The sequence below is a fragment of the Canis lupus genome, chromosome 16, assembly GCF_048164855.1.
Source record: "Canis lupus baileyi chromosome 16, mCanLup2.hap1, whole genome shotgun sequence".
Classification (NCBI taxonomy): domain Eukaryota; kingdom Metazoa; phylum Chordata; class Mammalia; order Carnivora; family Canidae; genus Canis; species Canis lupus.
Window position 1 is genome coordinate 4,613,460 of NC_132853.1, and position 27,938 is coordinate 4,641,397.

Below are 27,938 nucleotides of genomic sequence, written 5' to 3' on the forward strand. Positions count from 1 at the left end.
GCACCCCCGGAAGCACTGGCAGTTTCGGGGGCGGAACCGGGAAGCGTTTCCGGGGGCGGGAGGTGCAGGCTGAGGCGGTCGCGGCGGCTACGGCTTGAACGGGCCTGTCGCTGGCGGCGGAAAGTGTCCCGCGGGCGGGTTATGTGAACGCGGAGCCCTTAGCAGGTACGGCGAAGTCGGGACGACAGGTAGCGAGGGGACAGGGAGGGCAGCCGGGGAGGTTTAAGGGCTTCCTCCGCAGGTCCCGGCGCGCGCGCGCCCCCCGGCCCGGCAGGCCCGTTCCGCAGACCGGGATGCTCAAGAAGCCGCGCTCGGGCGGTTGGAGTCCCCGCGCCCGAGGCCGACTCCTGCGGCCTCCAGCCAGCCCGGTGCGCGGGCCGCGACACCCAAGGCCCCCGAAGCAGCGTCTCGCCCAAGGTCACCCCGCGGCGGCGGACCTCGGCGGGCCGGAGCGCTTAGAGATCCCGCCTGGGAACGTCCGCCGGCCTTTCGGGGGCGCCGTGTGGGTGCGGCGAGGCGGCCTCGGGTTTGAGCCGAAGCCGGGAGACAGGCAGCACCCGGCCTTGGCTGGTGCCTGCCTCCGTTTGCTTCTAAGTAGTGTTTCCCCTCTGTTGACGTCTCTGTCACCTGTTGTCACCTGCCCTTTCTGCCTCTGAACTCCGCCACTATCGACTTTGTATTTCTCCCCAGTTTCTCTTGCTGAGCACACATCTCTATCTGCAACCCCCCCCCTTTTTTTTTTCTTCTTCTGTCTCTACTTTGCTTATGTGACTCTTGACCCTGTGTTTCCCTCTCAGTCCTCACTCTCATTCATGGCCTGCCTGCCTGCCTGTCGGCCTTGCTCTTTGGCCGTCTGTGTTTCTGCCAGTTTTGTGTCTTTCTCTCTTGTTTGTGCGTCTCCTAACTAGGTTTGTCTGGGCGGAGCAGGGCAGGCTTGCCCGGACCTCTGAGCCATGCAAAATGACTCATGACCCCGTGAAGCTTCCTGCAACTGGTGACAGTCTCAGTGACTACACTGCAGTCTGGCCTCAACTCTGACAGGTGCCGCCCAGCCCAAGTGTGCCGGTGCAGGAACGCCTCGTGGGAGACAAACCAGAGACCATCTCAGGGCCAGAGTATCTTGATACATACTTGTCTTTTTTTTTTTTTTTTTATGCATGGCTTTCTGGCCTGCACAACCCTCCACTTCCCTTTGCTCCAGCCCCTTACCCCAGGATGGCCTCCGGGGCTCTCAAGAGCCTGCTCTTTGCGTTACAGCTGCTGAACTAGACCTGTCCACAGGCTAAGGAATAGTCAGTCTAAGATTCTCTGCCTCATGGGGCTCATGGAATAGCAGGATTTCTGAGAAAGCTGTATGCATAGTTCAGAGATTGTGTCAGTATCTACAGTTAAATGATAAGAAACCTAATAATTTGGGATTCATTCTTTTCTTTACTAAAGTACTCACCGGAGAAGTAAACCAGACACAAAAGAACAAATATCTTATGAGGCCACTCATGTGAGGTATCTAAAATAGGCAAATTCATAGGGACGTACGTAGAATATAGCTTATCAGGGCCTGACAGGAAGAGATGGAGCATTATTGTTTAACGAATACAGAGTTTTAGTTTGGGATGATGAAAACAGTTCTGGAAATGGATAGTGGTGATGGTTGCACAATGCTGTGAATGTGCTTAATGCCACTAATTGTACACTTTAAAATGGCAAATTTTATGTGAAGTGTATTTTACCACAGTACAGAATAAAACCAAACAACCAAACAACCCAAACTGCTCTTTGGAGAAGCTTGGAACTAAGCAGCTCTTTGAAAATGTGATTTTAAAAATTTATTTTGTGTGTCTTTGGAATATTTAGTTGAACCTACGTTTGTTGATACCTGCTTTTGTCATAGCTAATGTCCTCAGAAAAGGAGTTCAGTTAAAAGAATTTGCTTAAAATCTTCCCTTAAGCTTTCTACTTGTGGCAAATTCCTGCCCTGGCTCTTCTCCCTCCATGTTCTTGGATTCAGTGTAGGCATCTGCTGCAGACCCATGGGAAATTTGAGGAAAGATTTTACTTTTTACATAAAGAAAACTTTAGGGTTGGAAAAATAGCCCTGTTATTATGATAATGCAAAATTATGTGTCATTTCCTGTGTGTTTTCTGATGGGGGAGGCCTTTATGTTACGTTCTCTTATTTAAGCTATCAGGTTGCCAGTATGGTAGTTTTTCAAGCTTTCTTGTGAGATATTGCAGCTGAATTAATACTGTATTGAATCCTAATACCATTGATTGTTTTCTGTACCACCAAAGGAGAAAAAAACACCGTCAATTTAGCTATGACATGTGCTTTTTTAATCATTTAGGCTTATAAAAATTCTTAGTGAGAAAATATTTTTAGACTTATTTAGACATTTTTAAATGACATCATTCTAATGCTAAATAAAAAGAAAAATAAGTGAAATAAATTGGCTAAAGTGTTTGTTAAATTTTTAACATTCCTACTCTTTTTGAATACTTCTCAGTTCAGAGTTGGGTCCATACTTTTCCAGTGTCCTCTTTTGTGCCTTCAGAAACACTGATGTGGCTCTCAGGAATGCTCTATCATTGTCTCAGGCAGTGACAAGCATTAAAATTTCCACTTGGCCATCATATCCTGATTGCAGAAATTTTGAAATATGCCTCTTAAAATCAGTCGAATGTACTCTACGTTTTTATGAACTTTTATTTTTTCCCTTTTTTTTTTTATGATAGTCACACAGAGAGAGAGAGAGAGAGAGAGAGAGAGGCAGGGACACAGGCAGAGGGAGAAGCAGGCTCCATGCCGGGAGCCCGACGCGGGACTTGATCCGGGACCACAGGATCGCACCCTGGGCCAAAGGCAGGCACTAAACCGCTGCGCCACCCAGGGATCCCATTTTTTCCCTTCTTTTTATTTACAGTTGGAAAAGAAAGATTTTTGTCTTATTTGTAACATGTTGAGGAAAACATCTTTCCTTTATTTTGTTGGTTTGTAGCTAATCATTTTCCTGAAACTGAGTGCTATTTCGGCCTTCTGCTTTTCTTGATTTGAGCTTCTTAACTCCAAGTGCTAAGGAATTTGAGAGTACATTTAAAACCATGTCTTTGGGACACCTGGGTGGCTCAGTGGTTGAGCATCTGCCTTTGGCAGATTGTGATTCTGGGGTCTTGGGATGGAGTCCCTCATTGGGCTTCCACAGGGAGCCTGCTTCTCCCTCCACCTGTGTCTCTGCCTCTCTCTTTGTGTCTCTCATGAATAAATACATTAAAAAAATAAAACCATTTCCTTGGCTATATTGTAATGTAATGGCAGGATGACCGATAAATGGGGAGTTAGTGATTAGAACAAAACCTTCTCTTTTGAATCTCAGAGTTTCCTACAATGGAATGTTTGCCCTGAAGTTTTAAGTAAAACATTCAGCAGTGGCTTAAAATTAAAAGGAGACCAGAACCAAACCTCATTAAGTAGGTAGCGTAATTTTTTTTAAAACCTAAAATAGGAAAAAAAAATCCTAAAATAGGTTTTACTAAGTTTTTTGGCTAAAGTCTTCCAATTAGGAGAGCCTGTAGAGGTGCTGATTGGCAATGATCTGGAGACCGAAAACACTTTTCCAGAGGATATCTCAATTCTGTAAAATTACATAGACATTGATCAGTACTGGTTTTCTACTTTTAACTAATGTGCCATGGTAATATAAGATGTTATTAAGACTGGGCAAGAGGGGCACGGGTGGCTCGGTGGTTGAGCGTCTGCCTTTGGCTCAGGTCTTGATCCTGGGGTCCTGGGATTGAGTCCCATATAAGGCTCCCCACAGGGAGCCTGCTTCTCTCTGTGTGTCTCTCATGAGTAGATAAATAAAATCTTTAAAAAATTAAAATAAAACTGGGGCAACCCTGGTGGCTCAGCGATTTCCGTAAATCTAAAATTATTTCAAAATTAAAAGTCTCTTTAAAAAATACAACACAGGGATCCCTGGGTGGCGCAGCGGTTTGGCGCCTGCCTTTGGCCCAGGGCGCGATCCTGGAGACCCGGGATCGAATCCCATGTCGGGCTCCTGGTGCATGGAGCCTGCTTCTCCCTCTGCCTGTGTCTCTGCCTCTCTCTCTCTCTCTCTCTCACTGTGTGCCTATCATAAAAAAAAAAAAATACAACACAGAAGCAAAGAAAGTACAGAATAGAAGTTAATATAACCAAAAATACCGATCTTGATTAGTTTAGTTTCTGCTGCTCACACACCTGTAGTATTTATTAGCAAGGCACATGGACATAGTAAATGTCACCAGTATTTTTTTTTTTTTTTTTACATTTTCAACATGATTTTTTTCTTTCAGAAGTCAGTGCAATTTTAATTTGAAGCAAAACTGAGAAATGGGTTCCTCTTCCTCTTTCATCCATACTGCTTTGTGATGGCCATGGCATAAGGGGTTTTTTTCCAGGAATCCAGCTTTGCATTAGGTAAGCTATGAAATTACTAAAAAGACAGGTTTTTAAAAATTATTTACTAAAATGGTTTCTTTTTCAGCAAAATAATGATGTATTTAATTGCTCTAGACCAGAATTTCTCTTACTTCTCTTCTGTGGAGGAGCTATTGCATATTTTAAGATCAGTCGCTGTTCTACATCTTACCCTTACGGCATTTAACTTCAGAGAAACTTCTCTGCCGAGTGACTTTTTTTTTTAACTTTGGAAAATATTAGATTTCAATTAAACTGATTTGAATCCTGACCTATCACTTCTCAGATATATGACCTTGGGCAGGTCTTTTAACCTTCCTAAGCTTTAGTTTGCTCATCTTTAAAATGAGTATGAGGATTCAGGGGTATTGCAGGATCCAAGTTTCCATAGTCTGCTTTGTGAACTTGTAAAGCATTTGACTAATGTAAAGAATTTTGGTAGGCATGGGTATTGGTATTTTTGTACATTTTTACCAGCCTTTAGATTTACTAAAGTGGTATTTACTGTGTTTAAATGTGCTCCCTACAGTAAGTATGCAAATTACCCTCTGTTCTGATTAAGAAATCTCTGGAGGGCTTCAAGACTAATGGGTCTGTTTCCCTATTATAATGCTATCTGTGTTTTTAAGACATGAAATTGTGTTTAAATGATGCATAACATTTGGCATACTGTCCTTTAGCTGTATAATGAATACAGGCAACTGTTAAACTCATCAAAGTTGGAAGAGATCTTGGAGGTCATGTAGAGCTCAGTGATTCTTCAGTCTCCTTGTTGTCCTCTGCTTTTAAAAAAGCCAGAGAGCCTCCGTGAACCATGGAGGGAATGAGCGGGGATAGGTATGCATGTTTTAGAATAGTTACTGTTGGTGTTTTGTTTTTCTTAAACTATGTGCAGGATAAATAAAATTGCTAGTACTTCAGTAAGTCTGAGGATGGTGAATAATTTACTCTGGAGTTTAGGAATACGTTGTATATTATAGATTATTTCATTTGTGTATTTGTGAAAATAGTATTCACTTTTATCTTCCATATTGTCTTCTAGCTGTATTGGGCCTGAGCAAGTGTTCTGAATTTAAATTTCAACTTTACCACCCACTGGTTAAATGACCTTAAGCAAGTAGTTTAACCTCTGTTTCCTCTTCTATACAGTAGGAATAAAAAATACATATCCAGTGGATTATTTTAAGGATTAATGAGATAAAATACATACAGTGGTTTTATACAGATTCTGGTACAATCCATGCATTTAGTAAATAGTAGATGCTGTTATTATTCCTACTAATTACAATTATTTTCCTAGTTACCCAGTTTGAAAACTTTGTGGTCAGTATAGGTAACTTTATTTTTTATTTTTTATTTTTTTTATTTTTATTTTTTTTATTTTTATTTTTTGGTAACTTTATTTTTTAAACAGCTTTATTGAGGTATAATTCATGTGCAATTAAAAGTTTTTTGGAGGGGCACCTGGGTGGCTTAGTAGTTGAGCATCTGCCTTTGGCTCAGGTTGTGATCCTGGGGTCCTGGGATCAAATCCTGTATTGGGCTCCCCACAGGGAACCTGCTTTTCCCTCTGCCTGTATCTCTGCCTCTCTATGTGTTTCTCATGAATAAATAAAATCTTTTTTTAAAACTTTTTAGTATATTCAATGGATTGTTTACCCATCACTGCAGTCTAATTTTAGAATTTTCATTCAACAGTCCCCCCCCCTCCCCTGCAAACCAATTTCACTTCCTTTTCCTTTCCCCTTAGTTTCTGGCAGCCACTGATTTATTTTTTGTCTATAAACCTTTCTATTCTGGACATTTCTTATAAATGGAATTCTATACGATGTGGCCTTTTGTGTCTAACTTCTTTGACTTGGCATAATGTTTTCAAGGTTCGACTGTGTTATCACATCTATCAGCACTTCATTCTTTTTTATTGCCAAGATAATGACATAGTATAATAACAATACATAAATGATTAGTAATTACATACATAATAAAATGGAATGATATTTAATTGTATAGATATAAAACTTCTATTTTTTCAGTCATCAGATGAGGACATTTGAGTTATTTCCACTTTTTGGCCATGATAAATAATGCTGTTGTGGACATTTATGTGTAAGTTTTTGTGGATATCATGTTTTCAATGCTCTTGGATATATACCTATGAGTAGAATTGTTGAGTTACATGGTAGCTCTATGTTTAATTCTTTGAGGAGCTGCCAAACTGTTTTCCAAAATGGCTGCACCATTTTATATTCCCACTAGCAGTGTGTAATGGTTCTGATCCTTCCATATCTATGTCAACACTTGTTTTTGTCTGTCTTATTTATCATAACCATCTGAATGGGTAATATCTCACTGTGGTTCGAATTTGCATTTCCCTAGTGAATAATGATACTGAACATCTTTGGTGTTTGCTCATTTGTTTATCTTCTTTGGAGAAATGCCTATTCAAATCCTTTGCCCATTTTCAGTTGTCTGTTATTAAATTTTAAGAGTTCTTTATTCTGGATACAGGTCATTTAACAGTTAATGTGATTTGCATCCTGTGTTGGAGGTTATCTTTTCATTCCCTTGATGGTATTATTTGTGCCTTGCCCTACCCTTGCATCTTCCTACCTGCCAATTCTGTCAGCCCTACCAATTCCATCTCTCTTTTCCATTAGTTTAGTTTCTGCTGCTCACACACCTGTAGTATTTATTAGCAAGGCACATGGACATAGTAAATGTCACCAGTATTTTGTGAAGAAATACTGAAGAAATGTCACGGTTAAACTTTCATCACCTCAAACCTCGATTTGCTGAAATCTTGAAATTAAGCCTGTACTTCAGACTTATTGAAGTACTTCAGACTTGCTTTTAAGTGCATCAGCAGATTGTTTTTCCTGAACATAGTTCACAGCATCTCACTGAGTTTCCAGTGCTGCCCTCAGCTCCCACATTTAGAGTTCAGATTGCACCTTTAGCAGAGTAGACCTTCCCAGGGTCATCTCCCAGCACTCCCTGTCACTTGTAGAAGGAAGCACAGGTAATCTGTGTTTACCAGGAGTGGTCTTTTTTTTTTTTTTTTTTTTATTTAATTATGATAGTCACACAGAGAGAGGGAGAGACAGAGACACAGGCAGAGGGAAAAGCAGGCTCCATGCACCGGGAGCCCGACGTGGGACTCGATCCCGGGTCCCCAGGATCGCGCCCTGGGCCAAAGGCAGGCGCCAAACCACTGCGCCACCCAGGGATCCCCAGGAGTGGTCTTGAAGAGAGCTCAGAGAGAGCTTGTGAGTTGGCTTTCTGTTGGTAGTTTTACAACAGTCAGGGAGCTTGCCCTAAGTGGGATGGGAGCAAGAACTCCATTTCTTCAGTGTGCCACACTCACAGTGCACTTGACCCCCATGAGATTAAAGAAAACAAACCAGAATGCCATGTGATTTATAATTTTTCTATGTTAATAAGTGAGGTGGGTTTATAGTTTTTTTCTTTCGTATCTAACTTTGATACTTGGGTTTTTGTTTTTTTTTAAGATTTTATTTATTTGAGAGAGAGTATGAGTAAGTGGGGTGGGGAGGGGCAGAGGGAAAGGGAGAAACAGACTCCTCACTGAGCAAGGAGCCAGATGTGGGACTGGATCTCAGACCCTAGGATCATGATCTGAGCCAAAGGCAGAAACTTAACTAACTGAGCCACCCAGGTGCCCCAATACCAAGGCTTAAATAAAAGTAGTAGGTTTTTCTTCCACTGTTATTCCCTTGCTCCTTTTTTTCTCCTTTGAAACAGTTGCTATAGCATAGGAATTAATTTGCTTTGTAGAATTTTCCTATAAATTATTCTAGACCTGGTATGCTTTTGGAAATCATGTGAACTATTTGGCGTAAATTCTCCACAATTATCTGTTCGGATTTTTCTTCTTCTCAGGTCAATTCTGAAAATTTATATTTTTCTGTAAAACTTTTTATCAGTGAGATTTTAAAATTTAAGTGTGGAATTGTCTTCTATTTTATAGTTTCTATAATGTTATTATATTACATTTCTTATTCCTAATTTTGTAAATTTGACATAGCAGTTTTAATTTCTTCATTGTAAAAAAAATAATTTCTTCGTTGTTTTAGAATTAAGAATTTTGTTTAATTATCAGATGGGGTTTTAAAAATTTATTCTTTAATATTCCTGGATTTATTACATTGTGTAATCACATAATCAGACGTGCTGTATGTATGCATTTTTGCTTTGAGAATAACTGACACGCTCTTTACCCATTTTGTGTGTATGTGTAAATACCCTATAAAAACTTTAAAAAGATGTATTATTTGTAGCCTGTAGAGGTTGTATGTTTCAGTTAAATTAGCATTACCAATGATACCAATCTAAGTTTCTAGGCCCTAATTATCCTTTGCCTACTTGATTTAAAGATTAAAAAGAGGAGGGCAGCCCTGATGGCCCAGCGGTTTGGCGCTACCTTCAGCCTGGGGTATGATCCTGGAGACCCTGGATCGAGTCCCACACAAGGCTCCCTGCATGGAGCCTGCTTCTCCCTCTGCCTGTGTCTCTGCCTGTCTCTCTCTCTCTCTCTGTGTCTGTCATGAATAAATAAATAAAATCTTAAAAAAAAAAAAGATTCAAAAGAAGAAATTTATATTTTTTTACCATAGTTATGTTTCTGTCACTTTTGTTTCTTGAAGAATATATTTACACAGTTTGCAAGATAACCCTCACTGAATTATGAAATTCATCAACTAACAATAAACTTGCAAAATAAGAACAGTAAGATTTTTGTCCCATTTGATGCCTTTTACATGGAATCTTACTTTGACATTGATAACATTGCCTGGTTTACTGTTGCTTTCGTATTCCCATTCTTTTGACTTTGGATCTTTTTTGGTGATGAATTCTACTGTCTTTTCTGTATCTGAACAAATATTTTGCCTTTATTGGAAGCTATTTTGATTTGGTATAGAATATAAGTTAACAGGTTTTTTCCTTTAATACTTTGAGGACACCTCCTACCTTGAATTGTCTATCCTGACTGCCATTGTTTCTGACAGGAAGTTTGCAGCCTTTCTTATCCTTGGTTCACTGTACACAATGGGTCTTTTTTCCTCTGGCTGCTTTTAAGAGTTTTTCTTCATCACTGGTTTGAAGTGATTGGATTATGGTATGGCTTAGTGAAGTTCTTTTTATGCTTCTTGTGCTTGGAGTTTGTGGAAGTTCTTGGATGTGTGGATTTTGTTTCCATGAAATTTGGGAAGATTTTGGCTATTGTCTCTTCAAAAAAATTACAGTTTTTATACATTCCACCTGCTTTCCTTCAGGGACTCCAGTTAGGTGCCTTGAAGTTGTCTCATGGTTCACTGATACTTTGTTTCCCCTTCCCCTGCCCTTTTCCCCCCTCTCTGGTTTATTTTAGGTTGTTTATATTGCTTTGTTTTTAGATTCAGTGATCTTTTCTTCTGTAGTGTTCTGTTGTTCTCAGTGTTTGCTTATTTGTATTTAATCTATAGAAATTCAATTTGGGTCTTTTTTTTTTATAGCTTCCCTATTTAGCTACTGTGCTTAATTTTCTTAAACATATGGAATACAGTATTTTCTATCAGTTTTATAAATTTGTCATTTCTGGGTCTGTTGTATTGATTACGTTTTTTTTTTCTTTATTAATAGGTTATATTTTCCTGCTTCTTTGCATGCCTGGTGATTTTTCACTGGATGCCAGACATGAGTTTTACTTTGTTGGGCTCTGGATATCTTTGTACTATGTAAATATTCTAAATAGTTTGATCCTTTTGAGGCTTGTTCTTAAGATCTGTTTAACAGGACCAGAGCTGCATTTTGTTTGGGGCTAATTTGTCCCCACTACTGATGTAAGACTTCTAAATACTCAAGATTTTTCATTCAGAAATTTTCTTCAATGAAATATTTGTGTTTTTTGGTTTTTTAAGAAGATTTTATTCATGAGAGACAGAGAGAGAGAGAGAGAGGCGGAGACATAGGCAGAGGGAGAAGCAGGTTCCATGCAGGGAACCCTATGCGGGATTCAATCCCAGGACCCAAAAGCAAATCCTCAACCGCTGAGCCACCCAGGCATCCCAACTTCTATCAAATATTTGATTAGTTCTTCTACTCTATTCAGTTCTTTGTCTCAAGGACACTAATTAGCCATACATTGAATCTCTATTCTCTGTCTTCCTATTCTCTTATCTTGCTGTTTTCATAATTGCATCCTTCTGTAGTCTGATAGAAGTTCCCCCAGAGTGCTTTCCACATCACTGATTCCATTTTCTACTGTTGCAGTTCTACTCTGTTATTAGTTTCTCTGTATCTTATCTTTAAGTCATCAGCTCTTTTTTTCATAAAGACCATGTTTTCATAAGTTTGTGGAAACTTTTTTTAAAGATTTTGCTTATTTATTTGAGAGAGATGGCGACAACACAGTGGAGGGCAGAGGGAGAGGAAGAAGCAAACTCCCCAGTGAGCAGAGAGCCTGATGCAGGTCTCAATCCAGAACCCCAAGATCATGACCTAGGCTGAAGGAAGATGCTTAACTGCCTGAGCCACCCAGGTGCCCCTGGAAACATCATTTTAAAAATACTATATTAGAGGGGCATCTGGGTGGCTCATTTGGTTAAGTGTTTGACTCTTGGTCTCAGCTCAGGTCTTGATCTTGGGATTGTAAGTTCATGCTCCACCCTAGGCATGGAGCCTACTAAAAATTAAAATAAATAAAAATTAAAATGCTGTCTAAGCTGTGCTCTTTAGGGACACCTGGCTGGCTCAGTCAAGCAAGGCATGTGGCTCTTGATCTCAGGGTCTTAAGTTCAAGCCCCACATTGGGCATAGAGCTTACTTTAAACAAAACAACTGTGCTCTTTGTTTATCCCTTACTATTTTCTTCTTTTTTGTTATTGTAGAATGTATATACAGACTGTGTATACTTAGAATAAAACCAACCAGGTTTTTTTTTTTTTTTAAATTTTTATTTATTTATGATAGTCACACAGAGAGAGAGAGAGAGGCAGAGACACAGGCAGAGGGAGAAGCAGGCTCCATGCCAGGAGCCCGACGTGGGATTCGATCCCGGGTCTCCAGGATCACGCCCTGGGCCAAAGGCAGGCGCCAAACCGCTGCGCCACCCAGGGATCCCAGGTTTTTTATTCTTTGAGGAAAACATCCTGCTGGGTCTGAAAATTTTCCCTCTTTGAGGTCTTTTACCGTGTACCCAAATGTTGTTAGAATCAACTCTCAGCTCTTTAGCTGGAGGACGGGCTGAATTATCCTGACACCAGGGGTTAGCCTGAATTGAATGTCTGGGACCAGATGCTAGGTCTTAGATACTCCTAGGAGAGCTTCAGCTCTGTGTACTTTCTTCTGTGTTGGTGAAATTCTAGTACCAGAGACCTATCTACTCTAGTCTCTTTGGCCCAGCTGACAAATGATGGGCTGTGCCTTTGCTTCCTTCCTGGGGCTACTACTCAGCCCCACACTCTCATGTCAAGTTTCTAAAAAAATTTCTGCTGAGGCTTATGAAACCTTTGATATTCCAATGCAGCAAGCTCTGAATATTGCCAATCTGCAGGACCTATCCCATAGTCCATCCATCCTGGGGTTTTAGCCATGGATGGACCTTCCAAATGAACAGGCATTAGTGTTCTTATCTCAGGATTGCTGCTACTCTATCAGGATTTTGAGGGGTCGTAGGTGGAGTTGCAGGGGTAAGGTCTCTCAGTCTGGCCCCATCTCCACTCTATCCTTAATTAAAGTTTAACCAGATTACTCTGGTCCCTAGTTTGCAAGACTAAATCCAATTTTTTCATTTTTCCTTGATTATTTTGGTTAGGATATGGTAGATGAGAAGGATTATATACTGCTTTCAAATCTTTCCTCTTACTCTGGTGATCCTAAAATTTATTGTGAAAGGATATATGACTGTAGGATATACCAGGTCCCCTCCCCTGAATTTCTTCTGGGTTTATAGTTCTCTTGTGGTGCTTTTAACATGCTTTGCCTTGAATAATAGGGTTGTATGCATGTTTGTTTGTTTTTTTTTTAATCTCCTTAGCCATATTATAAACTCTGGACAGTGAGATTTCTTGACCATCATAGAAATTCCCCCAGAGTACTTTGCATATAGTACTTTATGTTGGTTTACTTGTTTATGTATTATTTTAGTGAGTTAATTACTTCTGTGAAAGTCTTTTTAAAAATTGAAACAGCAGCTATCCTATTAATATAGATCACAACTGCGTATGGGTTTGCAAATATGGCTTATGTAACAGGAAAACCTGAAGGAGAGGTTCAGGCTTTGCATGTTAGTAAGAACAGGGAATATATAGAAATACCACACTCACTCAAAATTAAGGGCAGAGTCAGATACTTGCATTTTATTTTTACTTTTCTAAAGTATTTTATTTTTAAGTAACCTTTATACCCAGCATGGGGCTCAAACTCACAATCCTAAGATCAAGAGTCACATTCACATACTTCAACTTAGCCAGCCAGCCCTCCCCACAGGGTCAGATACTTTTAAATTATAAGGACCATTAACACCTTGACATAGTTGAAAATAAAGTTATGTTGCTTTTTTCCCCCAGGTTTTTTAAAAATGTGTGTTAAAAAATATATATCACTCAATTTGCTGTTTTAACCATTTTCAAGTGGCATTAATTATACTCATAATGTTATACAAACAGGACCACTTTCCTACCCCCTAGTTTTTTTCATCACACCAAGGAGAACTCTACCCATTAATAACTCCCATTCGTAATTCCCATGAAAACCTCTAATCTATTTTTTGTCTCTGAATTTGCCTATTCTAGATATTTCACATAAGTGGAATTGTACATCATGTGTCCTTTTGTGTCTGGTTTCTTTAATGTTTAGCATGATTTAGCATGCTTAGCATGTTTATATTATAGCATGTGTCAGAGCTTCTTTACTTTTGTGATCTGTGTTATGTCTTTTAGGTGTCATTGATTTGTTGTAATGTTGTTCAAATCCTCTATCTCCTTATAGATCCTAAGTCTGTTTTTTTCTATTACTGAAAGTAAGGAATCAGAATCGAATCTTCAATTTTGTCCATTTTTGCCTCATAATATCTTGTTCCATATATGTTTCTCTTGTTAGGTGCATAAATATTTATGGTTGTTACATTATCTTGATAGATTGAACCTTTTATCAATATATAATGTCCTTTGTTCTTATAACCTTTTTGACTTAAAGTCTATTTTGTCTGATAATAATACAGCCACTCCAGCTCTTTTTTGTTACTCTTGCATGGAATATCTTTTCTATCATTTTATTTGTCTTTTATGGACAAGATATAAATAAATCCTATGTTTTTTAATATGGTCTGCCCATCTCCACCTATTAATTGGAGTTTAATCCATTTACATTTAAATACTGATAAGGAAGGGTTTACTTCTACCATTTAGCTGTTTTCTGTATATCTTGTATGTTTTTTGTTCCATAGTTCTTCCATTACTACTTTTTAAAAACAGTTACTTACAAAAATAGGATAAAAACATTTATTAACTCTTTTTTTGGTATGCCATTTTGATTCTCTTCTCCTTTTCATGTATATTATTTTCTTAGTTAAATTGAGGTTTACAATCAATATTTTAAATTTAGCAACCAAGTTTGACTAATTCAAACCTAGTTTCTTTTTTTGAAAGAAAGTGAGAGTGCACACATGTATGTGAGCAGTGGGGGCGGGGGGACGGGGGGGAGGAATGGCAGAGGGAGAGGTGGGGAGAGAGAATTTAAAGCATACCCCACCTGGGGCTCCATCTCATTACTCTGAGATCATGACCTGAGCCTAAATCAAAGATGGACACTTAACCAACTGAGCCACCAAGATGCCCCCAAACTTAATTTCAATAGTATACAAACACTGTGCTCCTCACATCTCTATCCCACCCCCTTCATGTTATTGTCATGGATAACATCTTCATAGGCCTTGGAATTATTACCTAGTATTCTTTTATCTCAGCCTGAAGGACACTTTTTTTTTTATGATTTTATTTATTCATGAGAGATATATATAGAGAGGCAGAGACACAGGCAGAGAGAGGCAGAGAGAGAGAAGCAGGCTCCAGGCCGGGAGCCCAACGTGGGACTCGATCCCAGGTCTCCAGGATCACACTCTGGGCCAAAGGCAGGTGCCAAACCACTGAGCCATCAGGGCTGCCCTGAAGGACAACCTTTTTAATCATTTCTTGTAGAGGAATGGTAATGAATACCCTTAACTTTTATCTGGGAATGTCTTAATTTCTCAAAGGATAGTTTTGCCAGATACAGAATTATTAGTTGACAGTTTTTTCTTCTAGCACTTTTTTTTTTTTTTAAGATTTTATTTATTTATTCATAGAAACACACAGAGAGAGAGAGAGGCAGAGACACAGGCAGAGGGAGAAGCAGGCTCCACGCAAGGAGCCCACATGGGAGTCAATCCCGGGTCTCCAGGATCACACCCCGGGCTAGAGGCAGCGCTAAACCACTAAGCCACCAGGGTTGCCCTCTTCTAGCACTTTAAGTATATCATACCACTGCCTTCTGGCCTCCACATTTTTTTGGTGAGAAATTAGCTGTGAATCTTATTAAAGCTCCCTTTTTATGTGATGAGGCACTTCTTTCTTGCTGCTTTAATTTCCCTTGTCTTTGACTTTCTGCTATTTAACTTATAGTGTGTCTAATGTGGATCTCTTTAATTTTACCCTGCTTGGAGTTTTTGAGCTTCTTCGATGTATGGGTTTGTCTTTTATAAAATTTGGGAAGTTTTCTACCAATATTTCTTTTAAAACTGTTTCTGTTCTTTCTTTGGAGACCACCATGGTATGCATGTTGGTACATTTGATGGTATCCCACAGATACTATGAAATGAGACTGTGCTCATTTCTCTTCATTTTTCTTTCTGTCCTCTGACTGGATAATTGCAATTGCTTTGTCCTTTGTGTTTTTTTTTCTTCTGCCTACTTAAATTTACCATTAAACTCATGGATTTTTTTAAATTTCAACTTGTATTTGTTTCTTATGTCTTTCAAACAAAACACCACAGACTAGGTAAATTAAATAACAGGAATTTGTTTTTTCACAATCCTAGAGGCTAGAAGACCAAGACCATGGTGTTGGTATATTTGGTTTTTCCTGAGAACTTTCTTTTCGGCTTGCAGATTGCCACCTATTCACTGTTTCTTCACATTGTGCACACTCTACATGCTTCTCTGTGTGTCCCAAATTTTATTTCTTCCAAGAATACTAGTCAGTTTGGATTAGGGCCCACCTTAACAACCCTATTTTAATTACCTCTTTAAAGGACTTACCTCCCAGGCACCTGAGTTCAGTGGTTGAGCATCTGCCTTTGGCTCAGGGCATGATCCCAGGGTCTTGGGATCAAGTCCCACATCAGGTTCCCTGCAGGGAGCCTGCTTCTTCTCTCCCTGCCTCTATTTCTGCCTCTCTCTCTCTCTCTCTCTCTAATAAGTAAATAAAATCTTTTTTAAAAATAATAAAAAATAAAAGTTACCTCCCAAAATAGTCACCTTCCAGGGTACTTGGGGAGTCAGGGTTTCAACATATGAATTTTGGGGGGATATAGTACAGCCCACGATATAGCTATTATTCTTCGTGGCTCCAGAATTTCTATTTGGTTCCTTTTTATAATTTCTAGCTCCTTACTGACATTTTTCTCCTGATTTCCTTTAGTTCTTTGTCCATAGTGAGGTTTTTGTTTTAAGCAATTTGAGCATATGCCAGGCAAATGATTAACAACTTTGATTTCCAATGTCTGAAATCATCAGGGATAGTTTCTAATATTCTTTTTCTTGTGAATGAACCTATTTTCCTTTTTCTTGGTATACTTTGTAGTTTTTGGTGAGAGCTAAACATTTAAGTATTCTAGTATGGTAACTCTTGAAATCAGATTCTTCACATCCTATGGGATTTCTTTTGTTACTTGTTGAGGGCCGTAATTGTCTGTTTGCATGACAGTTTTTCCAAATGATTTTGCAGTCTGTACCCCTTGTTGCATGTAGTCACTGAAGTTTCTGTTGCTGTATCTATGTGGCTGGCCTGTGACCTGACAGACTTCTTTAAATACTTTGACCCAGGTCCTGAGGAATTGGGGGGTCAGGGGGGTGTTTGTTATTTTAAAATCTTATGATTGGGAGAAACAAAATTATAATCAATTTTGCTAGGGAAGCCACTGCAGCCTAAGGGGGCCAAAACAAAACTGTATGGATCCACCAAACTGGCCAGAATGCAAACCCTACAGCTTTTGAAGGACTTAATCCTTGTTGTCCTCCCTGGTGTGAGCCAGCCACTCTAGGAATGTGGGCTGCTGTCCCACAGGCTGGGGCAGGGGATTATAGTTGGTTTGTGCATACACAACATACAGGTCTTTTAGTGAGGTTCAGCAGCCTCTCCCTTCAGTGAGCATTGTCTTGGTTGCTACAAGTGTCTGATCAGATTCCAGAATTCTGAAATAGTTGATTCTGATCATTCAGCAGTTTACTGGTTGTTTTGGTAGAGGGACTAATCCCTAGAACTTCCTACTCCACCATTTTCTCTGTTAATCACTTATGACATTGATTTTTGAAGAATTGTTTTTAAAAGTCTTGTTCTCAGTCTTTTAAGATACCACAAAAGACACTTTTGTCGAGATGAAAAGAGGGGATTCCTGGGTGGCTCAGCAGTTTAGCGCCTGCCTTCGGCCCAGGGCGTGATCCTGGAGACCCGGGATCAAGTCCCATGTCAGGCTCCCTGCATGGAGCCTGCTTCTTCCTCTGCCTGTGTCTCTCCTCTCTCTCTCTCTCTGTGTCTCTTGTGAATAAATAAATAAAATCTTTTTTTAAAAAAAGAGAGAGATGAAAAGATTAGTAGTCAGTAATAGTGTTGGGAAAATAGGCTAGATACTTTGGAGGGAAAAGGGCTGGATCCCAACCTTATTCCTTATGCCAAAACAAACTCTTTGTGTAGTAAACATTTAAATACTTTTTTTAAAAAAATGGTACTGGGGGAAAACTAAGTAATTCTTTTTACTTTTTAAAAATAACCTTGGAGTGGGAATGCCTTTCTATGTCTAATACAAAACCCTGGAGCCATAAAAGCGAAGGTTGGGTAATTTATATACATTTCAAAGTTAATTTCCTTCGTTTATAAAAAACTACAAATCAATGAGATGAATTACCCAATTTATTTGAGCAAAGAATATGATAATTTATAGTAAAAACAAATGACCAGTAAACATGAATAAAGAATATCTTTCTCATTCATAATTAAAGAAATGTTGATCCAAACGACAATGAATCATGGATTATTCACTTAGGAGATTTGCAAACTTTTTTTTTCTTGTTTGATGATGTCTAGTGTTAAGACTGTGGAGGAGTAGACACTGTTGTTTACTGTTGGTAAGAGTATGATTTGGTGCAACCCTTCTGGACAGTAGCTTGGTAATATACATCAAAATGTCAAAAAAAAAAAAAAAATGTCAAAGCAGGGCAGCCCAGGTGGCTCAGCGGTTTAGCGCTGCCTTCAGCCCAGGGCCTGATCCTGGAGACCCGGGATCAAGTCCCATGTCAGGCTCCCTGCATGGAGCCTGCTTCTTCCTCTGCCTGTGTCTCTGCCTCTCTCTCTCTCTCTCTCTCTCTCTCTTTCTCTGTGTGTCTCTTATGAATAAATAAATAAAATCTTTAAAAAAATGTCAAAGCAGTCCCACTGGTAGAGATTACCTTTAAATGTTTCCAAAGATATGCTGAGATAGTTATGCACAGATATATAATTATATTGTGTATATTATAATAGCATTGCTCATAATTTCTAAAGCCCAAACAACTGAAATTCTATAAGAAGAGAGCTGCTTAAATTAGGATATGTCCATATAGCAGGAGTTATATAGTCATTAAACAGAACTGCATTAGCTCTTTCTGTACTAATGTGATACATTAGTCCGTTTGGGCTACTATAACAAAATGCCAAAGACTGGGTGGCTTATAAACAACAGAAATTTATTTCTCAGAGTTCTGGAGGCTCCAAAGTCTAAGGTCAAAGCACTTACAGATTCTAGGGAGGATCCACTCCCTGGTTCATAGATGGTTTGCCTTTTCCATGTGTCTTCACATGGCCAAAGGGGCAAAGTAGTCTCTGTGTCTCTTTTAATTTTTAAATTTTTTTATTAACTAAACTCTACACTCAGTGTGGGGCTCAAACTCACAACCTCACAATTGAATCACATACTCTACTGACTGAGCCAGCCAGGCACCCCTGGTATCTCTCTTACAAGGGCACTAATTTTATTCATGAAGGCTCTGCCCTCATGGTCTCATCACCTAAAGGCCCTCCCCAAATGCTATCACCTTAGGGGAATAGGTTTCAACATTAATTTTGGGGGACACAATCAGTCTATACCATGTCAGAAGATCTGCAAGCTCTATTAAGTGAGAAAAGCTAAATGCAGAATAAAATGTACATAATGAACCCATTTGGGTAGGGATTTTTAAAGAATATAAATGATTTATTCTGACATATGCACAAAGAAGTTTCTAGAAATATATGATTTTTTTTTAAAAGATTTTATTTATTCACAAGGACACAGAGAGAGAGAGAGAGAGGCAGAGACACAGGCAGAGGGAGAAGCAGGCAGGCTCCATGCAGGGAGACCGACATGGGACTTGATCCCAGGACTCCAGGATCACGCCCTGGGCCAAAGGCAGGCTCTAAACTGCTGAGCCACCCAGGGATCCCAAATATATGAATTTTTAATGGTGATTTTCTTTGGGAAATAGTAGGAATAAATAGTGAAGAGTTTTTTGTTTTGTTTGTTTGTTTTAGATTTTATTTATTTATTCATAAGAGACACAAAGAGGCAGAGACCTAGGCAGAGGGAGAAACAGGCTTCTCGGGGGGAGTCCAATGTGGGACTTGATCCCAGGACCCTGGGATCATGTCCTGAGCCGAAGGCAGACACTGAACCGCTGAACCACCCAGCCGTCCTGAATTTTGTGTTTTTTTTTTTAACTTTTTTTTTTTTTTAAGGTTTTATTTATTTATTCATGAGAGACACACGGAGAGAGAGAGGCAGAGACACAGGCAGAGGGAGAAGCAGTCTCCATGCTGGGAGCCTGACGCGGGACTGGATCCCAGGACTCCAGGATCACGCCCTGGGCCAAAGGCAGGCGCTAAACTGCTGAGCCACCCAGGGATTCCCCCCAAGTTTTGTTTTTTTAAGCAACTTTCTGTAAATGCTTTTACATGTGTGTATTCCCCCCACCCCACCATTTTTTCAAAAGTCTAAGGTGATCTTTGTGGCCTAGCAGAGAATGTTTACCCAGATATCGTTCTCAGAATTTCCATACTTCTAAGTCTTATGTTTATGTACTATTTAACTTCTTTTGAAATTGCAAATACCTGAATAGTTTGTTTCCTGGTGTACTTTTGTTTGTTTTAAGTTATCACAAAATGTTTTAAGAGGTATAGCCATAAATTAATACTTCTTTGTAGACGGGCATTAAGGAGGACACGTGATGTGATAAGCACTGGGTGTTATTTGCAACTGATAAAGTACTGATCTCTCCATCTGAAACTAATAATGTATACATTCGCTGATTGAATTTACATAAATAAAAATAAACAAAAAAATACTGTCTTTACTTGTTAATTATTAATGACTAACCTGGTATTTTGGCATCTTCCCAGAAGAGGCTGGCGATGTTATAGGAAAAATAGCATAGACTTTGAAGTCAGAGACCTAGAATCCTATCCCAATTTAATACAAATTAGTTCTTATTTTAACTTTGGGAAAGTTACTTGAAATAGCTGAACTTGAGAATATCAGTCTCCACATTTGCAGAGTCATTATAAAGATTAAGTGATAAAAAGGTGTACAGTCTCTACTATATAGTAATTATTTAAGAAACATTAGTTTATTTTCTTGATCTTTCTCCCTGTCTCTGAAAGATAACTTTCAGTCTTTGGGGGTTTGTTTTGTTTTGTGTTTAATCTCATACTTAGAAAATCTGATATTTAACATTGGATATAGTATTAGAGCTAGGTGATGGATAGCACCAATAAATCTCTTGGGTTTACTAGTTTATTTTCATTTACTATGGAATTATGGGGCATGAGCAGGATTTCAAACAGTGTTTATCTTGTTGCTTGTTGCTGGGTTAGAAATTTTCTCTAATGCTTGACTGCCCCACAAAATATATTTACTACTGTAAATGTCGTCACTACAACACAGTCCTTTATTCTTTGTTACAACTTTATCTTCAGATTGAGTTCACTCAGTAACGGACAATATTTACTATGCTCTTTGGTCTATAAACAACTTGGAGACCACCAGATAGAAGGAATACCTTGCCATCCTGCTTCATTCTGCTTCACATCAGAAGCTCATAAAGAGCTAGAATTCTGATGGCCACCAGAGAAACTCACATTATTTGGGCTTCAGTGAGATTGCCCCTGTGGTGCTGAGGGACCGAAGGCGAGATTGTTCTGGACACTTCAACCCTTTTTTCCCCTCACTCCTGCACTGGCATCTGGCCTAATGGTCTCCTTGTAGTTCCTTACAGTTGCTGAGTTCATTCTTGTCTCAGAACCTTTACATAATTTTTCCTTCTTCCCACAATTCCATCCTCACTTCCTCACCCCAACTTGGCAAATATGGATCGAATCTGAGGTCTCTTAAAATTTTTGGCCTTTTGGATAGGATGTTTGTTTTGACTAGAAATATTTACTTGGTTTGATTTAGGAGATTTGTATAGCTTACAGATCACATCTTTGTGGTTTCTATTCTTTCATTCACAGACATAGGCAAAATCAGGAGTTAATACTGAAGAGTGGTGGGTGGTTCCTGTTTGGGGCATACTCATACCTGCAAGACTTGCTCTGGGGGATGAATGTTCCACCTACCAGTACGCACAGGCAAGGGGACTTTATGGAACTGTCGAACTTGTCTTCGTTTTCTTAGTGAACAAGTTTCTGTATGGGCCAGAATTAGTACTAATTTTTTTTTCTCTTGTAGCACTGAACAAGATTTGTGATGAAATGGAGCCTGGAACAAACTCTTTTCGAGTAGAATTTCCTGATTTTTCCAGTACCATTCTGCAGAAACTGAACCAGCAGCGCCAGCAAGGACAATTATGTGATGTCTCCATTGTTGTCCAAGGCCACATTTTCCGGGCACACAAAGCTGTTCTTGCTGCCAGCTCACCCTACTTTTGTGACCAGGTACTCCTGAAAAACAGCAGGAGGATTGTTTTACCTGATGTGATGAACCCAAGGGTGTTTGAGAACATTCTCCTGTCTAGTTATACGGGACGTCTAGTAATGCCTGCTCCAGAAATTGTTAGTTACTTAACAGCAGCAAGCTTCCTCCAGATGTGGCATGTGGTAGACAAATGCACTGAGGTTTTAGAGGGAAATCCTACAGTCCTTTGTCAGAAGTTAAATCATGGCAGTGACCACCAGTCTCCAAGCAGCAGTAGTTATAATGGCCTAGTAGAGAGCTTTGAGCTAGGCTCTGGGGGCCATGCTGATTTCCCCAAAGCCCAAGAACTGAGGGATGGAGAGAATGAAGAGGAGAGCACCAAAGACGAGCTGTCATCTCAGCTCACTGAGCATGAATACCTTCCCAGCAACTCGTCCACAGAGCATGACCGGCTGAGCACAGAAATGGCGAGCCAGGATGGAGAGGAGGGGGCTAGCGACAGTGCCGAATTTCACTACACCCGGCCCATGTACAGCAAACCCAGCATAATGGCTCACAAACGCTGGATCCACGTGAAGCCTGAGCGCTTTGAACAGGCATGTGAGGGCATGGATGTGCACGCACCCTATGATGAGCACCAGGTCACTGAATCCATCAATACCATGCAGACAGAGCACTCAGTCCAACCTTCGGGAGTAGAGGAAGACTTTCATATCGGGGAAAAAAAAGTGGAAGCAGAGTTTGATGAACAGGCTGATGAAAGCAATTATGATGAGCAGGTGGATTTCTATGGCTCTTCTATGGAGGAGTTTTCTGGAGAGAGGTCAGATGGGAATCTAATTGGGCATAGACAGGAGGCTGCCCTAGCATCAGGCTACAGTGAGAATATTGAAATGGTTACAGGGATTAAAGAAGAAGCTTCCCATTTAGGATTCTCCGCCACCGACAAGCTGTATCCTTGTCAGTGTGGGAAAAGTTTCACTCACAAGAGTCAGAGAGATCGACACATGAGCATGCACCTCGGTCTTCGGCCTTATGGCTGTGGTGTCTGTGGTAAGAAATTCAAAATGAAGCATCATCTCGTGGGCCACATGAAAATTCATACAGGCATAAAGCCGTATGAGTGTAATATCTGTGCAAAGAGATTTATGTGGAGGGACAGTTTCCACAGGCATGTGACTTCTTGTACCAAGTCCTACGAAGCTGCAAAGGCTGAGCAGAATACGACTGAGGCTAACTAAAAATAGGATCTGGCCCTTGAGTGGCAGGCACAAAAATAAACTATGGTAATTATGCAAATCTGGGCACAGATGATGCGTGCTACTTGCTATTATGAGAGAAGCTTAAAAAAAATGGAAGATATTTCTGAAAGACCAGCTCTAAGTAGGCCAATTTAAAAATCTAATTCCTCAAATTTGTATGTTCCTGTCCAGGCCTGGAGTGGGTAATGGGGAGAAGTTAACCCACCTCCCAACTGGCAAGGTAAACCTTCAGGCCCATTGTTGAGATTGAGGCAGGTGGACTTGGTGATAGAGACACCTGCGCTTGGAACTGGACTCCAACCTACCAGTTCTGTTTCAGGTGGCAGCAAATTTTGATCACTCATTACAAGGTCATGTTGGAATTTTATTTAGCTCTCCCCATAGATACTTAGGTAATGTGGATTTGTTTTGGTAGCTGCCTCACTGAATGAAATGCTACTTAATGTAAAAGCTACAAATAATGTGATTCCTAGGATGCTAAATTGATTAACAGAGCTCTCTTCTCTGGTTTTATTCTCTCTAAAGGGTATTTTAACTAAAAACTATGGCGATGCTAAGAGGGCGACGTTCTAAGTATGAAACAAATAACGGTACAAGCTTCAATTTCTGTGAGATGCCACTGTCACGATGTGTTTCAGATTCTTGATAAGGCAAAATTTTGTATTTTAGTACTAACATTTAGTTTGGACAATTGTATCTAATTGTAATTCTCTAGGGTGCCAGAGATAGGTATTTCTAATTGGTTTGCTGTCCCAAATCCTGTTTAATTATAGCATCCACACAGTGGGATCTGCACTGTGGCTAGTAGGCGTCTAGCCTGCTTTGACTCTACCATGGTACCATTGACTGCTGCAGCCATTTCTCTCTCAGATTATGATGCTTCCTGAAGAGGTCATTCAGTGACCAGTTAGTGGGAATGAGCCAGAAGTCATGGCTGAGAGTTACCTGCAAGCATAAGGAGTTTATAGGGGGCTATAGTGACACTTCAACTGTCAGTGAGAGTTGCTAAGTAGCAGAGTTTTGAGCGGCAGGAGAAAAACAACTGCCCAAGCAAAAGGAATCTTGAAAATACACTGGTAAGGGATGTAGTTTTAGAGGGGCACACTGAGCTAATGCTGCCAGTTCTTTAGGAGTGCTGGGATGTGTTTTCAAGGGGGGAAAAAAGGAATCCTAACTTTAGAAAGTAGTCTACAGATTCATGCTCCCAAATTCTAGGTAAAGCTGCATAAATTTACAAGTCCACATAGCTGTACTTACCAGAAACCAGCAAGAAAAGCAGCTGTTCTTGCGACCCTTTCTGCAGCTCTGTCAGATGTTTTAGGTTAAAAAGGAAGCATATATTCAGGATGCTTTCAAGCTGTGTCATATACCTGAAGTTCTCACTAGGGTAGGACAGGGTGCTACTATTATGTCAACTTTTCCACAAATTACTGGTCTTTTACTTCCAAGTGGAAACTTTTTTCCTGAAAATAAAAACTTTTCCTGGATTTGAGGTGAAATTTTGTTTTAAAAGTTTGGCTTTGCTCTAATGTGATAGACATTGCTGGCAATTGCCTTGAGTCCTCAAGCTCCAACCACAAAGGCATTTATTGGTTGAACCTTGTCTGGAAAGGAGAAAGAAAGTACTTATTTACCAGTTAACTCTTGTAATCAACATTACAGAACAGGGATCTATCTATTCATTAACACTGTATCATTCTCGATATATAAAAAGCACTTTGTATTTAAAACTTTATTATAGATATATATATATTGATTTTTTTAACCTAGAAACTAGATATTACCTCTTGGTTGTTTGCCACATTAATATTCTCTTTGTGTCGAAACTTCACCAGTTAACAGTCCTTTCTCTGCATACCTGACAGATGTGTATAGAGGTGACTGTGCAAGCAAAGTTCAATTGCTCCTTCTCTCTCTCTCTTTTTTTTTTTTTTTCCATGTTAGAAGCCAATGGATTTTAGGAATGATCCTAGCCATTATGTGTGAGGAGAAATTGTTTTTTTATTCCTACTAATTTCAGTACTAAGGCAGTGAAGCCATTTTGTTCTGCCAAAACTGATCACCTTCTCCCATGGTATTAGCAAATCATTTTCTGCCTGTTTGGAAGGTTTGATGTGCTATTTCCCACTAAGATTGTTATTCAGATGAGCATTGGGACATTATGGGAGAAGAGTCTGGGAGGTAAAATAAAAATATTCTAGAAAGTATTCTAGAATAAATAAAAAATTCTAGGGAAAAAAATGGTTCTTCAGTTATGCTGCAATTAGCACAGCACCTTTGTTATGAGTAATGATGAAGAACTCTTGTTTAACCAGGAGTGGTGGGCAGCCCTTGGGTGGCAGTTTGGGAAGTAGTCACTTGTTCTGAGACTTATTTCATGTGTTGTGAAGAAAGGTGTCTTTTATTGAAATCCTTAGATGTACATCAGCTAAGTATAGAATTTAAAATGTAAGTTCCTCACATCTGCTGTTTTAAGTTGTTTATGGTAGTTGGGGTTTCCTTTAAAATTTGGGTTGCTAATCGGGTCAGCCAGACCCTGTGAGATGGTTGGGCATCTGAAATGCTGGCCATGTTCAGAGAGGTGGGGGAAAGAGATTGCCTTAGTTTGTTTGGATAGTGAAAGTGAATTTTTTTACACTTTGCTTTTTAGGATTAGGAGATCATACTGGATTACTACCTTTTTTCTCCTGCCCACTTCGGGTTGGATAGTCTCTTTCCTTAGCCTCAGTACAGCTTTAGAAAATCTTTATCCTTCCAAATGAGTTTGGATAGTTGTGGGTAACATTTTCCAAACAGTCTTTCAGGGATCGCGTTAATGGCCTACAACCTAGGTATTTGTCCCCTACTTTGAGTCTTAACTGTGGTTCTTCTCCAGTCCCAGTGGGAAAGGGCTTCAAGGCACCACCAGTGGTATTTAATATTAGTATTTATACCATGCCTTTTATTTTTTATCTATACATCACAATCTACTTGGTCAAGTAGGGATCATCTAAGGAAGGAATACAGTAGCCTTTCCTAGAGTATTGAGGTCTATCCTCAGGCGCTTCTGGGCCCCAGCCTGTTAATTCTCATTTGTAGATCTCACCTTCCTCTAATCCCTTCTGTAGGCCACGACTTTCAAAGAGTCTGCCCAGAGGGTCTTCATTCTGGTAGCCATTTGCTGAACTAAACTGACCCAGCACTGGCTTCCAGCTGTTGGGAAGAGCTGCTTGGTCTCAGTGACCCCTTCCTGTGGAGGCATGCGCTCTCCCAAGCTGCTGCTGAAGTGACATGGGGGCAGAGCAGAAGCAGCTCAGTTGTGTTTGTCCTGAGGAGGGGGATTTGCTGCAGCCCCCCACTTGGGTGAGGGTGGAGAGGACTCCATCACACCAGATCCACGTTTTTGTCCTTGTAAAGATCTCTGATAATTTAGTAATGCTGGAAACTAAGCAACATATTTATCCCCTTCCCCAACCCCTGTGCCACACTAATTTTGTGTTTTAATTGCTTTCATGGGTGACTAACTTTGTTTAGTAAAACCAGGGTTTGTTTGTTTGGTTTTTTCTTTGCTACTTATACATTTAAAGGTACATGTTTTTTTTTTTTTTTGTTTTGTTTTTGTTTTGTTTTTAAGGTACATGTTTCTTATTTCAGATCTCTACTGATAGTGCCCAATGGGAAGATGCTGGAACACATTTTGCAAATGTGACTTTTTTTTTTTTTTTTTTTTTAGTGTTGCTTGAAGCCTGTGTCATAATGTCAGTTGCTGCTGCCTTCTTTCCTTTTATGAGGTTCCTAATGTTTCTTCCAGAAGATTACTTTATTTATGCAAGTCAGGTGACTCTTAGACCACAAAACCATTTGATGATAAACAGATTATCATTAGGTGCATATCTTATTGATATTTTGTGAAATGTTATGCCTGTGTTGCAAAAGTTGAATAGTTTTGTCTTTATATATTGCTGTCTTCAGTGTACAGCATGGTTTTACTTTATTGAATGTTACTGTTTAATATTTTCTTCTTATAGAAGAGACCATGCCCTTTTGTATGACATGTTTTAATAAATGTTATCCGTCAACTTTGTAAAAGTTTTGTTTTTCACTCTGGTTATATGACCACATGTCTTTGTTTTCATCTTGGCTTTTGCCCCTTGAGAATAAAAGTTATATTGTGGCCTTTTCATAAGTAAATGCCAAATGGGTAGTCTGACCAAATGGGTAGTGAGTGAGCATTTGCTGTGCCAGGTATTTATGATAATTTATCTCATTTTAACTGCCCACCAGCTCCATCAGGTATTTAGGTGTGTTAGACATTCTGTTAGCTTCTTCAGACCCCTCCTTACTCTGTGCTTCTTTCTGGAGGCTTGCCTTTGCAGACCTATGCTGTCTTCTGGTCAGGGTACGCCAGAGATAACTTTGGATGGAGCTTGGCAGGTTAGAGGAGAGAGAATTCACTGCGCTGGCTCCTTCCTGCCCGGTATGGGTTGACAGTGGCTGGGCTCCTCTGCCTAAGGCCACAGCTCCTGTCAGACAGCTTCAGGGTTTGGTGACCACACCCTCTCCTTGTCCTTGCCAGCTGAGGATTGGTCCTGACTCTCCATTTTGCCAGCCCTCGAGAGCTTCACTGTCTTCACAGAAGTTCCCTAACCCTGCCCACACCCTTGATAAATAGTCCTTTTATAAAACTCAGGCATCGCAGCTAAGCGTGCCCTCTGTTTCACAATGAGACCCTGGCTGATGCCTTAGGTACACTCCTTTCACGCATGAGCCTGCTGTGCCTGAGATAAGGTAGACCTGTTACAAAATGTGGAACAGTAGCTGCAGAGTGGAGCTGGGATTCATGGCTGCAACACTCGGAGATGCTTCTTTCCACTGCTCTGTAATGTCCCCATGCTCTTTATTGGGTCTCTCCCTCACTGCACTGTGCCTTCCCCCACTCATTGCCCCCTGAAAAAACCCTCAAGAAACAGCAACCGTGCTCTTTAAAAGTGCTGCAGGCACTGAGGGGGCCCACGTATTTCCTAACAACAGCTCATTACCAGAGACACTGCTTGTTTTAGACCAA

The 27,938-nt window shown here is 40.0% G+C and overlaps 1 protein-coding gene across 9 annotated transcripts; it reads left to right on the forward strand.

Moving 5' to 3' along the window:
* Window positions 1-6: 6 nt before the first annotated feature.
* On the forward strand, window positions 7-26,962 carry ZBTB43 (zinc finger and BTB domain containing 43). 9 transcript variants are annotated; one of them, XR_012008314.1, is made up of 4 exons: window positions 7-165; window positions 4,333-4,456; window positions 21,447-23,114; window positions 26,607-26,962. XR_012008314.1 is itself a non-coding variant. In XM_072777959.1 (3 exons), exon 3 carries the CDS (start codon window positions 21,470-21,472, stop codon window positions 22,871-22,873), a length of 1,404 nt encoding a protein of 467 aa, XP_072634060.1. In that variant the 5' UTR covers window positions 7-165; window positions 4,333-4,456; window positions 21,447-21,469; the 3' UTR covers window positions 22,874-26,962. The 9 variants fall into 9 exon arrangements, 6 of the variants coding, with proteins under 6 accessions (XP_072634060.1, XP_072634061.1, XP_072634064.1 ...); XR_012008317.1 differs by lacking the exons at window positions 21,447-23,114; window positions 26,607-26,962 and adding an exon at window positions 19,460-20,069; XR_012008316.1 differs by lacking the exons at window positions 21,447-23,114; window positions 26,607-26,962 and adding an exon at window positions 8,851-9,054.
* Window positions 26,963-27,938: the final 976 nt, after the last annotated feature.